We start from the raw sequence: 14,640 nt of genomic DNA, 5'->3' as shown, positions 1-14,640 counted from the left end.
TCCACGACGGGTTTGTGTTTAGGGGGCGCCTCCAAAGAACCCCCCGCCTCCGGGTTCCTAAGTGAGCACCCTACTGTTTTCTGGAATTTGGCCCGGATCTAGAACAGGGGGGGGGGGGGGGGGCCCTCCTGGGTGGCTTTCGAGGGGTTTACGGTCTAGCGGGAGAAACAGTGCCCAGCGCACTCGGGGACCCGGAGGGTTCCTCCAGTCGGTGGGATGGCCAGGAAAGGGCTTGTCCGGAGGGGCCGCCGGAATGGGGTTTGGGGACCGAGTGGGCGTTCACCCCGTGGAGCAGGGCAGGAAAGTTTGACGGGAGTTCCAGACAGGGCGTGAAGGATGGGTAGAGCTCTCTGTGACAGCCAGAGCTTTGTTTTAGGATTGGGGGAGACTTGGGAGGAGGGAAAACTGGAGAGGGCAGCCTGGCCGCACGGGGAGGGAGCGGTGGGGTGGGGGAGAGGGTCTGGGTGCCAGGCTGAGTTGGATTCTTCTGCAGGGAGGGCTGGGGGAGGCGAGGCGTTCGAGCTGTACTCTGGTCTTTTGTCTGGGCAGTATCGATTGAGGGGACAGTGTTTGGAAAGATGTCTCCTTTTCCTTTGATCAGTTTTCCACCAGCCAGGGTGGATTTGCTTAAAATCCTTCAGTGGCTTCCCGATGTCTTTAGGATGGTGTTCACGTTGCTGTGGCTCACAAGTCCGCGCTCTGGTCTCTGCCTTTCTTTTCATTGTCTTTCTAGCCTTTTACCATCGAAAATCTTTGTTGGTAAAACCGAACTCCTCACACCCTTTGTAAACGCCCCGCTTCCCCAGCATGCTTTCTCCCTCTTCCAACTTTTATTCATTAACTGGAGCTCTCAGCTTAAACATTTGTGGGGAAATTCGAGGGAAGAGGCAGGCTTTTCCTACTACACAGAGTGAGGTGTTTCCACGACACTGAATTTACTTGGCACAATTCTCTCTTATTACAATTACTCATTTAATTGTGGTCTGATAAACTCTAAGCTCTGTGAGGGTGCAGACTACTCTATTTTCTTGCAGTTTCTGTACCTGGCTCTTGCATGTGCTTTCAAAATATTTGTTGAAATAACATGTGGATGATGAAGTGAGTGAGCGAATTAGTGAAAGGAAGATCAATTAGGGGAAATAACGAGAATCTAGGCAAAATCATTTATAGTAGAGATGAAGAGGAGGGGACGAAGAAGGGAGGTATTTCAGGGAAAGAATAAATTCTGGCATCTGACTGACTGTGAGACACGAAGAGAAGGTGATGCTAAGGCTTTAAACTGGAACACCTAGAAGGATGGTAATTCTGTAGGTTGAGCTGACTCAGCATTTACTGAGCAAGCCAATCAGATATCAAGAACTAGAGGTTGGCAGTGTGTATGTACGTGTGTGTGTGTGTGGGGGGGGGGGTGGGGGCGGGTATGGGGAGTAAGCTGTATTTGGACTCCACTGTATCTGAGATATGTGTACAAAAGGCAGTTGGAAATGAACATTTGGTGTTTTGCAGAAAGGTGTGGATTCTTGATTTGTGATTTATTTCATTTCACAGTGTGTGTGTGTGTGTGTGTGTGTGTCCAGTGCATTCATAACTTTGCTGAGGGGCGTGGGAGAGATCAGTGGGGGAAGATGTGAACTCCCCCTTGGTGATCTAGAAACTCAGCTCCCTGGGAGCCAGCACCTCATTAGACTTGTTTACTGTGGTATCTCCAGTGTCCTGCCAGTGCCTGGTATGTGGTAGACTCTCAAAAACAGTTACAGGACGAAGAGAGATGGTCTCCAGTGGGAAGACAAGAGGACTGAGATAGAACTGGGTAAAGATCTTGATTATGTGGTTTGTGAGGAGGGGCCAACAGAGCCCGCAAAGAAATGGAGAAAAGAATAGGAGAGAAACCAGGAGAAAGTATTGTGGGAGCCAAGGGAGGGGGGGTCTTCCAGGAGTGGGAGCCTGCAGAGCTGGAAAGGCCTGAGAAATAAGAAGAGCCCAATGGTTTTAGCAATTAGGAAGGGTCCAATATTTTTAGTAATTAGGAAGCTATTGGTATTTTAGGTTTTCTAGGCTGTGCTAATTATTTGACTCCTTAGCTAATTATTTGACTCCTTATCTGTTCCTTGGTTGAGAAAAATGTGGTCACCATTATTGGTGATGTTCAAGAGGACACTTTTCAGCACAAAGATGGTCCCTGTGTTGCCAAAGTTTTTAAGTGTAACTGGAGCTCAGTGACTAGAAGTGCTGAAATATGCCTCTCCTTCATGAAGGTTAGTGAAAGGAAGTCCAGAGGAGGCTCATAGCTTGGTTACACCTTTGTGATTTTACCATACAGAGGCTGGAATTTAGAGTTGGCCAGTATGTTAGTTTTCTATGCTGTATAACAAATGACCACAAACTTAGTGGCTTACAACAGTATATAAGTATTTCTCTCTTTTCTGTGACCAGCACAGCAATCCTGAGTAGGGGCGACGGGGGATTGAGAAAATGAAAGAGCCAGACATAGAGACAGTAGAGAAAGCTGGGACAGAGTGGGACAGCTGGCCCTCTGATGGAGAGACAGTGACCCAGAGCCGGTGCAGCGCGTTTATTTTATGCAGTATGATTCCAGGAAGTTTTACTAGAGTTTAAGACAAAGGAAATTATGGGAAATCATGGTTAAAGATCAAGCTGCAATTCTTCATTCTTGTAGCTTCTTTGTAATTGTCACTCCTGGCTGAGCCCCGATAATTGTGTCTGTTCCTTGCGCCTGGCTGAACTTAAATAATGAAACCCACCCCCTGGCACCTGAGCTAAAATAAAGGTCAGGCTGACAACATACCTGCCTCTGGCACGGTATGTTTCCAGGACGTGGCTCTGCCAACGCCACTGGACTCAGCTGACAATAATCAAAGAAATGCTCATGTGCCTTCCCAGGCGCTTTCTACAACAGTACTCATTTATTATCTCACAACTTCTGTGGGTCAGGAGTTTGGACATGGTTAACTGGAGACTGTAGGGTCTCAAAGTTGTGATTGAAGTATTGGTGGTCTACATTCTCCTCTGGAGGCTCAGCTTGGGCAAAATCTGCTGCCAGGTTCACCTCACTCAGGTTGTTGGCAGAATGCATTTCCCTGCGGCTGTATGACTTAAAGGTCTTGGCTTCTTACTACCTTTCTGCTGGAGGCTGCCCACAGTTGTTTGAGTTTCCTGCTCCAGGCCATTTTCATAGGCAGTCACAACATGGCAGTTTGCTTTTCAAGGCCAGCAGGAAAGAATCTTTTGCTCTTTCTCCTAAGACAGAGTATAATACAGGGGTTGCCAAAAGCAGGTTTACAGTAGTAAGTATGTGAGTTTATTCTGTATTATTATTTATTAATTATTATATTCTTTTCCATACAAACAACTATATACCTACTTTTGCCCATCCCTGTATGAGGATTCCAATTTTTCCACATTCTTGCCAATGCTTGTTATTTCCATCTTTTTTATAACCATCCTACCAGGTGTGAGGTCTCATTTCCCTATTGACTAATTATGTTGGACATCTTTTCATGTGCATATTGACCCTTAGACATTTAAAAAATGGATTATTTGTTTTTATTGTTGAGTTTTAAGAGTTCTTTATATATTCTGAATGCACATTCCTTATGAGATTTATGATTTGAAAATATTTTCTTCCACTCTTTTCACTTCCTTAATGCTGTTCTTTGAAACACAACAGTTTTTATTTTTGATATGGTCCAATTAATTTTTTTCTTGGTTGCTTGTGCTTTTAGTGTCAAATCTAAGAAACCATTTCTTAATCTACTAGTAAGATTCATGAAGATTTGAACTTATATTTTCTTCTAGGTGTTTTTTACTTTTAGCTTTTTTAAAAAAAATATATTTTATTGAGTTTTTACAGAGAGGAAGGGAGTGGGATAGAGAGTTAGAAACATCGATGAGAGAGAAACATCGATCAGCTGCCTCCTGCACACCTCCTACTGGGGATGTGCCCGCAACCAGGGGATGTGCCCTTGACCGGAATTGAACCCGGTACCCCTCAGTCCGCAGGCCGACGCTCTATCCACTAAGCCAAACCGGTTACGGCCATTTTTTTTTTCATGAAGATATCCAGTTGTTCCAGCACTGTTTACTGAAAAGATTGCTCTTTCCACATTGAATTGTTTCTTGGCACCCTTGTTGAATATAAACTGATCATAAATATAAGGGTTTGTTTGGACTTCTGTTTCATTCTATATCGTTTTAAATTGGTATTTATGGCTCTGACACTTATTGTATCACCTTCATAGTTGGTTAACTCTCTGTCATTTAACTATTACTCTTGTCTTTAAAATGAGTAATAAATAGTAAATACTTCATGGAATTATTGTGAGGATTAAAGGAGATAATATGTGGGAAGAGCTTAGAACAGTGCCTGGATTGTAGAAAACACTCAATATGTGTTAGCTATTGCCATATTACCACCATCACTGTCATCATGATCACCATGATCACATCATCACTAGCACCATCATAAAACTTAAGTGTTATTTTCTAAGTTGTATGTGATTTATTTTTGGGGTTCAGGTGGAAAGTTCTATGATTATTTAGGTGTATAAAGAAGTTTTAGACTGGGAATCATGTTGCTTTTAAAAAATGCTAGTATTCAGGGACTGTGAGTCTTTTTAAAATTTTATAATGTTTAGTCCAGTGTCCTTAGTATTGCTATTTTAAGAGTGCTGAGCAAATGTTGGCCATTTCCAAATTCTAGTTTAGATTAATCACCTCCATTTAGTATTATAGAAATGGTATCATAATTCATTTGTTCTCTAAAGTTTTGCCACCTTTATTTATACTAAGCACATATGTATCTAATAGTGATTTGAGTGTTAGAGTGCTTAAAAAAGAACTCCCTCTCTCTTTTGCCTTCCTCCTCTTGCATTCATACTGTTAGCATGTGACTGACATTTTCTATATTAATTGTGAATTTATATAACTGATGACAAACCTTATTACTACTGTTCTAGCACTCTGCTTTAGGTCATAATATCTGCATTCCTAGAGTTTTTTACTAAGCAAATAGATACAAGCTATTGCTTTGAAATTCTTTTTATTATAGTTAACTATCACAGTTTTCTATTAATTGTGAAGTAAAAGAACCAAGTTTTTTGATAGTTTGTTCCTTTCATTATGCTTAAATTTTTCTTCTGATGTTTTAAAACTTATTTTCCTAGGTCTGTTCCCCCTCCACCTCCTCTAGTGATGCTTAATTACTAGTTTCTCTTATGTATTAAGAATTTGATATGATTATTACTCCTAGATGTCATTTGTCCGAGTGAACCGTTACAGCTCCCGGGGAGGAGGAAGGAAAGCACTGAAAGTAAAGAAGAAAACGGCAGTGAAGCAAGAATGGGATGTAAGTCTAGGTGGCAGAAGAAGCAATGTAATGTTACTCTGAGGAATAGGTGTGCTGACATGGCCCTAGTCACTCAGAATGGCACTCTGAATCAGGTGCAGCATGTAATAGGGTGGAATGGGATTCTGGGCATGTTACATTCTAGGTCTTGGCGGGAAGAGCAGAATCCTTTGGGGAGTTTTTTTTAGAATATAGGAGTTGAGGCTGTACCCTCTACTTCTTTTGAAGAACTGTAACCTTAAGAAGTTGGGGAGTGTTTTTATTTTTTTATTTTTTAAAATTGCCTCTACCTCTACTTTAAGAATTCACTGCTTTAAGGCCACTCTAGCTAACCTGTGTCATTGATGTCTGAATTTTGGGGGTAGTTTTTTAGATTTCCCTGTATTAACCAGTGATGCCGTAATCACATGAGTGGCATTTTTGGCTGAAAAAGTGGGTGATCCATGCTCTCTTACCCCTCAAATTGTTTGTTGCTCATCTCCAGGGGGGGGGTCACTTGCAGTACAAAGCTTCTCTTAAGATAAAAAGATAGTCTCAAGTACCTGGGCATGATCCATGGCTTCTATGCTGCATACTGCCTGGTATCACCAAGGGGATTTTTGTCTTTTGTGGCCTGGCACTTGGGTTTGGACTATGAGACTTTAGGTGCCTTTGCTTCCTGTTGTGGAGAGTAACTAGTCGGGGACTGGTTTGGAAATCAGGGATTCTTTTAGACTTGGAATCTTCTGGGTTGTGAACAACCATTTTAGCCAATTATCCTGGGCAAACTGGTGGCCTTTGGAAGTGGGACAGAGGGGTTTCTGTGTTTACATTGCTTTGTTGCCATCTGATTGGCTATAAAATATTTTTTATAAAGTGTGATTCTAAGGTAATAATACTGATGAAAAGGAAAAAAATGCACACTTTAATATAAATATTGTCCCCTTCAGAGTGCTACTATTGTTGAAAACATAATGGAAACCCATCATGTGAAATTACATCAGAACCTTTCTCATTTACTTTTTATTATCTCCAGTGCTAGAAAAATTTGATTTTTGAAGGTAGACTGAACTCGAAAGTCATTTGGAGTGAATGTTAAATGAAGGAGGAGAGATAAACTGAATAATGCTGTTTTGATAAAAACAGTGAGATGTTTTTTGAAATGGCTTGTAAATTAGATTTAAAGGCAATTTTAAAAGAAAATTGTTTTAAGCTGCAGGAGTATTAATGAAATTATATTTTCTCCCACGAGTACTAATTCCAAGCATATCACTTATATGCCTTAATTCTATTATGATTATTAAAAAAAATCCTCATGATCTTATAGTTGTATCTTGTACGTTTCTAAATCAATATGAAAGGACTAATAGTTTCAGCATAGAAAAGCCTTGAGCTAAATATAAACTACGGCCGAAAATTTAAGTCTTTGAATACATCAACAGCTATTTCACCAGACTTAGTTCTCTATAGTTCTCTTAAGAGTAAAACTCTAGCTTGTTTTATGTCCTGCCTTACCATGCCTGTATAACACGATGGCTGAAGTCATTATGGAAAGGCCCAGATTGCAGGACTGCTATTTACAGCTGTCTAGGCTGAGCACTGCACGATTTCACAGGAGTACTATTTACATAGACACGGGTGTTAATGGTCCCTCCCCGAGTTGTGCAGTGTGGTCCCTGCCATGTTGGTTTTGTGCCTTTTTACTTAAGTGACTATTTTCACATTTTATGAAATTATACAAACTCTGTCTCTTATTATGATAGGTTCGATGCTTATGGTGTTTGCATGATCACAAATTGAACCTTTCTATAGTGATCACAGTTTATCTCTTAGGAATTTTTATAAGTGTCTCATTCCATGGAATGCAGTCTGAAAACTACAGCTTTAGCTTATACTTATTTGAATTATATACTACCCTGCTTTATTCATTGTTTTAATATAATGTATATCTGCTTGGTGAATGTAGTCCTTATTTTCTGTAAGATACTTAATTTTCTACAAGATACCTAAAAGTAATCCATATTAATATTTAAATTGAGAATACTCATTCCTGGAAAGAAAGGCTTTTTGTTTAAATATATTTCTTTATTAATTTCAGAAAGGAAGGGAGAAGGAGAGATAGAAACATCAGCGATGAGAGAATCATTGATCAACTGCCTCCTGCACGCCCCCTACTGGGGATCGAGCCCGCAACCCATGTATATGCCCTTGGCTGGAATAGAACCTGGGATCCTTCAGTCTGCAGGCTGACGCTTTATCCATTGAGCTAAGCCGGCTAAGGCAAGAAAGACTTTTTGGTCCCAGGAATTTGAATTCATTTCCAGACATTAAAACCCAGTACAGTCCTAGCTGGTTTGGCTCAGTGGATAGAGCATCAGCCTGCACACCAAAGGGTCCCGGGTTTGCTTCCAGTCAAGGGCACATGCCTTGGTTGCAGGCTCCTCCCCAGCCGGGGCCCTGGTTGGGGTACGTGCAGGAGGCAACCAATTGATGTGTTTCTCTCACACTGATGTTTCCCTATCTTTCCCTCTCTCATCCACTCTCTCTAGAAATCAATGGGAAAATATCCTCAGGTGAGGTTTACCAAAAAAACCCCAAAAAACAAAAACCCAGTACATACATCTAAAGACACACAAACAATATCTGTTAATAGTTATAACTTTCTGAAGAATGTGAAAAAAACATGGTAAGAAGTTTGAATAACAAAAATCGCATTTTTTCAATTTAAATAAATACATGTCTTTTATATATTATGTAAAAATATACAATAATTTTATTTCAATTTAAAATAAAGATTTTATCTTGCTAAAATGTGATGACTAACCCCCTTAACTCTTCAAAGAAAGGTTTCTTGGAGAGTAGCATGCTTAATTAAATATAGTCTTTTAAAAAAATACACATTTTTATTGATTTCAGAGATGAAGGGAGAGGGAGAGAGAGAGAGATAGAAACATCAATGATGAGAATGCCCCCTGCACACCCTACATTGAGGATTGAGCCCACAACCTGGTCATGTGCCCAAACTGGGAATTGAACCGTGGCCTCTGGTTCATGGGTTGATGCTCAACCACTGAGCCACACCAGCTGGGTGAAATATAGTCTTTTAACTGAGATCCATCTGGCATGTAAAGAAAAAAAGGAAAATCAATGTCATAAAAAAGAAACTTAAACTGATTTCAAAAAATTTTTTAACCTAGTCTAAAGAATAAACTTTAAAACCCTATTAAAAAAATCCAGTAAATACTAACATTTTATAGGAAACATTTTTTTTCTTTAAAGGAAGTTTATCTTTTTTTATAGAATACTGTGAATGATCTAACAGTTCATCGGGCAACTCCTGAAGATCTGGTAAGTTTAATATCAAAAGTTAATATTTGTTTAGTGTTTAATTTGATATTTGGTTTCTAACCTTCAGAATAGGAGCCAGAGGTACTTCTCAGAAGTTGTTATATTTATCTTGCTTATGTCTATATAAAATCAAAAAGCATATCTTCTGGACGTCCTGATTTTACCTAAGAATATCAATTAGCATGTATTAGAACTTTCCTAGTTAGATTTCTCTAGTCTAGTATTGCCCTGTATACATCTGTCATCTTTTCCTATCTATAGATATCTTCAGCATCAGTATTTACGATTACTTCCCTGTACAAACATACTGGTCTAGTCAATGTAGTAATTTATTACTTGAACGGGCCATTTATATTTCCGTATTTGCGTCCCAATTCTATTTTCCTTTCTTGGAACAGTTTCCCTCTTTTCTTCTTTAGCTGCCCAAATCTTCCTTTGTTACCTTATGCTAGTTCAAGTCTTATTTTTTTAAAGTTTCTTCTATATATAGTTTTTAAAAAATAAACAGCTTTATTGAGATATAATTCACATACCATAAAATCCAGCCTCTTAAAGTGTACAGTTTATTTAATTTTTTTAGTATATTCACAGTTATGCAACCATCATTACTTTCTAATTATAGAACATTTCCATCACCCAACAAAAGAAACTCTCTACCCATTATTTCCTATGCACTCCCACACATCTTCTCACTAAATCCTTGGCTTCAACTAATTTACTTTATGTCTCTATGGATTTGACTCTTCTGGACATTTGGGTTGTTCTGGACATTCATAATAGTCAAATGGTTGTTTTACCATTATCAATAATGCTGCTATGAACATTCATGTAAAGTTTTTGTGTGAAAATATGTTCTCAGTTCTCTTGGGTATATACCTGTGAGCAGAATTGCTGCAACTTACGATATCTATATTACTTAACTTCCTGAGTAACTTCCAAACTGTCTTCCAAAGTGGTTGTAATTTATAGTCTCACTAGCATATATGAGGGTTCCAATTTCTTCACATCACTTGTCAATTTGTTATTGTCATCTTTTTGGTTTTCATTCTCCTAGTGGGTATAAAATGTAATCTCTTTGTGGTTTTGGTTTGCATTTCCCTAATGACTAATGATGTTGAACAGTTGAATACCTTTTCATGTGCTTATTTTATTGGTCACGATTGGCCATGGTATCTTTGGAGTAATGTCTATTCAAATCTTTTAGTCATTTTATTTTTTTCTGTTTTATTTTATTTTTTCCATCGCCATTATCTCCTCTATTCCCTCTTCCACTTTAAAAATTGAATTATTTGTGTTTTTAGTGTTGAATGGTAAGAGTTTTTTAATATATTCTGGATACAAGTTCCTTAAGAGAGAAATGATTTCAAATATTTTTTTCCATTCTTTTGGTTGTCTTTTCACTTTCTTGATAATGTCCTTTGAAGCACAAAAGATTTTAATTTTGATCGAGTGCAATTTATCTAATTTTTCTTTTATTACTTGTGCTTTCAGTGTCATCTCTAAGAAACCATTATCTAGCCCAAAGTTCAAAGATTTACTCTTATGTTTTCTTCTTTTTTTCATTGTTTTAAAATTTTTTTTTATTGAATTTATTGCAGTGATGGCGAACCTATGACATGTGTGTCAGAGGTGACCCTCGAACTCATTTTTTTGGTTGATTTTTCTTTGTTAAATGGCATTTAAATATATAAAATAAATATCAAAAATATAAATATTTGTTTTACTATGGTTGCAAATATCAAAAAATTTCTATATGTGACATGGCACCAGAGTTAAGTTAGGGTTTTTCAAAATGCTGACATGCCGAGCTCAAAAGGTTTGCCATCACTGATTTATTGAGATGACATTGGTTAATAACATTATATAGGTTTCAGGTGTACAATTCTTTAACACATCACCTGTCTATTGTATTGTGTGTTTACCACCCAAAGTCAAGTCTTCTTTCATCACCATTTATCTCCCCTTTCTCTTCTTCTGCCTCCCTCCACCCCTTTCCCTTTGGTAATCACCTATGTTTTCTTTTAAGAGTTTAATAGTTTTGGCTCTTATTGTTTAGGTGTTTGATCCATTTTTATTTAAATTTTGTATATAGTGTGAGGTAGAGGTCCAGCTTCATTCTTTTGCAAATGGATATCCAGTTTTCCAAGCATCATTTGTTAAAAAAGACTATTTTATCCTCATTGAATTTTCTTAGCACCCTTGTTGAACGTCAGTTGTCCATAATATAAGGGCTTACTTTGGACTCTCAATTCTATTTCAGTGATCTATATGTCTATCCTTATGCCAGTACCACACTCTCTTGATTTTTATAGCTTTGTGGCAAGTTTGAAGTCCTACTTTTTGAAGCTGCCCAACATTTGATATCTCTTCTGAAGTGTTATACTTACTACCTACATAAGGCATTGAGCATATCCTGTCTAATACCTATCATTGATCTTTGTATTTACCCAATTTCCCTGGGAAGATGATTAGTGCTTTTGAGGAGTAGAAAACATATCTTCCATATCTTTCTGGACCTACGAATCTTAATCTTGGTAGCTCATTAAATATTCATTGAGGATAATAATGATACTCAATTGATTAAATTTTTTTAATTATGAAAAATTTCAGACTCATGTGAAAGTGCAGACAAAATTATAAAGAGCTCCCATATACAGTATACTGTATTCACCCAGATACAGTATAATGTTAATAAAATTTTACATAATGGCTTCATTTATCATCTCCTTTTCTAACTTTGCTGAAGCATTTTATTTTTTAAATCTTTATTGATGAGAATATTACAGATGTCCCCTTTTCTCCCACATTGGCCCCCTCCACCCGCTTTCCACTCTGCTCCAGGCCTTCGCCATCCTATTGTCTGTGTCCACAGGTAATGCATGTATGCATATAAGATCTTTGGTTAATCTCAGTCAGTGTGTGTAATTGTACATATTGTACATGTACATACATATGTAACTGAAAAGTTTAATAAAACAATTCTTTATTATATATGATGTGTCTTAATTTTTTCTATTCTATTTTATTTAAAATATGTTGGTTTTGACCCACTAGTTGATTTTTACCACCATCAAATGAGTCCTAGCATGCAGTTTGAAAAGCACTAGTTTATTGGCTAGTCCTTACAAATATAGAAATTAATATACTTCCTATTTTGTCTTTTATCTAGGTCTAGTACTTCTGTATACAGAAGACTGTAAAAATTTTGAATGTGAATATATATAAATATACCTATGTTGAATCAGAAAAAATGAAAAAAGATGAAGTATATTAGGTGGTCCTACCACCTAAATAGGCACCTTCTTTGTTCCTGAAACATTATTTTATATGCTTTTTTCTATATAGATACGCCGACATGAAATACACAAATCAAAGAATAGAGCACTAGTACACTGGGAACTCCAAGAAAAAGCTTTGAAGAGAAAATGGAAGAAGCAGAAACCGGAAATTTCTAATCTTGAGAAAAGGAGATTGTCTATCATGAAGGAGGTAATGCTAAACTGCAATATCTTTGAAAGAGAAGAGATAAATAGGTTTCTCTCTTTTCCCCCAAATTTGATTCATATTGGAGAGACTAGTAATTACTGTGTCCTTATACGATGAACTACATGTGAACTTTGAAGAAAGCAGCAGTGACAATTTCGGCTCTACAACTTAGACTCTCTACTAGGAATGATACCTAGCAAATTATTAACTTCTCAGCCTAAATTTTCTTATCTTTAAAATGGGAATAACACTACTTGTCTGATTGTATTGTTATGAGATTTCTACAGTGATCAGCGCAGTCCTTGGCAAGTGATTAGTGCCTTGTAATATATATACTAGCAAGCTGCCATAATTCTTTTTCTCAATTTACATGCAGTGCTGTTAGATTACTTTGCAAAAAATGTGTGCTTGTCCAGCAGGTTAGTAAGCCACTTGTCTTTGGCTTAATTTTTGCTAGATGTAAGGTGTTTGGATAAGGAATCAGATGTGTCAGAATAAACAATATGAGAAATAAGAGGAAACTGCAGCAAAAAGTCCATCTTTTACTTGGGCTGAAATCATTGTGAAAGAAATGTGCTCCCTTTGTAGTGTTTCTTGTTCGTTGTTGAACAGATGGTGCTTGGCTGTCTGGGTGATCTTTCACTGAAGCTTTAAACCATATTCTTTTGAGGAATTCAATAGGTTTCATAGTGAAATATAAAAGTCTTGATTTTATAAGTCATCAGGAAGAATTATATCTCCCAAATAAATGTTCACATGAGTTTATTAAAAGAACGCTAGGTTAAGAGAGATGGGTTCTTTACAGATAAGTAACTTTTGATGATCTTGGACAAGTCACATACATTTAAATGTGTGGTAATTCTTCTTTTTTTTTAAAAAAAATATATTTTATTGATTTTCTACAGAGAGGAAGGGAGAGGGATAGAGAGTTAGAAACATTGATGGGAGGAGAGAAACATCGATCAGCTGCTTCCTGCACACCCCTACTGGGGATGTGCCCACAACCAAGGTACATGCCCTTGACCGGAATCGAACCTGGGACCTTTCAGTCCACAGGGTGATATTCTATCCACTGAGCCAAACCGGTTAGGGCTAAATGTGTGGTAATTCTTAGTGAGAGGCCTAAGAACACACATCTGGCCAGGCAAAAGGGCAGCCCCTTTGAGGTGACTCTGGGCTTTTGTTTCTCCTCCCTAGTTGCTCTTGCTCAGGTCCTGAATTAATTTCTTTCTTTCTTTCTTCCTTTCTTTTCTTTCCTTTTCTTTTCTCTTCTTTTCTTTCCTTTTCTTTTCTCTTCTTTTCTTTTCTTTTCTTTTCTTTTCTTTTCTTTTCTTTTCTTTTCTTTTCTTTTCTTTTCTTTCCTTTCCTTTTCTTTTCTTTCTTTTCTTCCTTCCTTCCTCCCCTTCCTCCCCTTCCTCCCCTTCCTCCCCTTCCTCCCCTTCCCCCCTCCCCTCCCCTTCCTTTCCTTCCTTTCCTTCCTTTCCTTCCTTTCCAGATGTGGTAGGAGTAGGGATTGAAAGAAGAATGGTGAGAGAGGACGAGTGAAGGTTTTCTGTCTTCTTTCTGTAGTGCCACATCCACAGGCTCTCATCTCCTGTTTCTCAACCCTGATTCACATTAGAAGCAGTCAGGGTTGAGAACTGCTTAAAAAGGAACTATATCTGGACCCAGATATAGCTATACTCAGATGTTCTAAGTGTGTCTGGGATGTCCCATGTAGGTATTTTTTAGACTGTTTCTATGTAGTTTTAATATGTTGTCAGGGTTGAGAACCTCTGCTGTTAGTGGGATGTAGGTATTATACCTTGGAGGTTATTCCATGTTGGTACTGAGAATCCTATCTTTTCTTTTTCATGGCCAGCTAGTATACAGTTATACCACACTTTATTTATCCAGTGCTTTATTGGTGGACATTTAGGTTGTGTGTTAGAGTATATTAGAGTATGCTTATTTTAAGCTTCTGGAGAAACAAAAGATCCCAAAATAGAGTGATTTAAACAAAATCTATTTCTCTCATTAAACTTTTCAGAGGTAAGTGGTAGTTTGATAGGGGCCTCTGCCTGAATTTTACATGTTCTTCATTATATGACTTCCATCTCTGAGTGCAGAATGGCTGTCTCAGTTTCCTTCAGCTGTATCCCAGTCAGCAGGAAAGAGGAAAGAGAGTGCATGCTACTCCTTTTACATACTAGCCAGAAGTTCTGGCTTATATCCTACTGGAGGCCCCGTGCACGAATTCATGCACTAGTGGGGTCCCTCGACCTGGCCTGTGAGATTGGGCCGAAACCAGTTCTCTGACATCCCCTGAGGGGTCCCGGATTGCGAGAGGGTGCAAGCCAGGCCGAGGGACCCCATCGGTGCACGATCAGGGCCAGGGAAGGATGTAGGAGGTTGGCCAGTCGAAGAAGGACTGTGGGAGGGCTCCAGGGTTGTGCTGGCCCATCTTGCTCAGTCCCAATTGG

The 14,640-nt window shown here is 38.4% G+C and overlaps 1 protein-coding gene across 1 annotated transcript in view; it reads left to right on the top strand.

Annotated features, from left to right (window-relative positions):
* The first annotated feature begins 524 nt into the window (after positions 1-524).
* Positions 525-14,640, top strand: part of SPICE1 (spindle and centriole associated protein 1) — a 57,485-nt gene continuing 43,369 nt past the window's right edge. The window contains exons 1-4 of the mRNA XM_023758707.1: positions 525-702; positions 5,270-5,365; positions 8,645-8,692; positions 12,038-12,181. Coding sequence (XP_023614475.1) covers positions 652-702; positions 5,270-5,365; positions 8,645-8,692; positions 12,038-12,181 — 339 coding nt within the window. The 5' untranslated portion in view covers positions 525-651. The remainder of the gene's footprint in view (positions 703-5,269; positions 5,366-8,644; positions 8,693-12,037; positions 12,182-14,640) is intronic.

This window comes from Myotis lucifugus, unplaced genomic scaffold (genome assembly GCF_000147115.1).
Source record: "Myotis lucifugus unplaced genomic scaffold, Myoluc2.0 scaffold_137, whole genome shotgun sequence".
In the NCBI taxonomy this organism is placed as follows: domain Eukaryota; kingdom Metazoa; phylum Chordata; class Mammalia; order Chiroptera; family Vespertilionidae; genus Myotis; species Myotis lucifugus.
The sequence above is the reverse complement of the archived record's forward strand: the minus strand, read 5'-3'. Positions and strand labels throughout refer to the sequence as shown.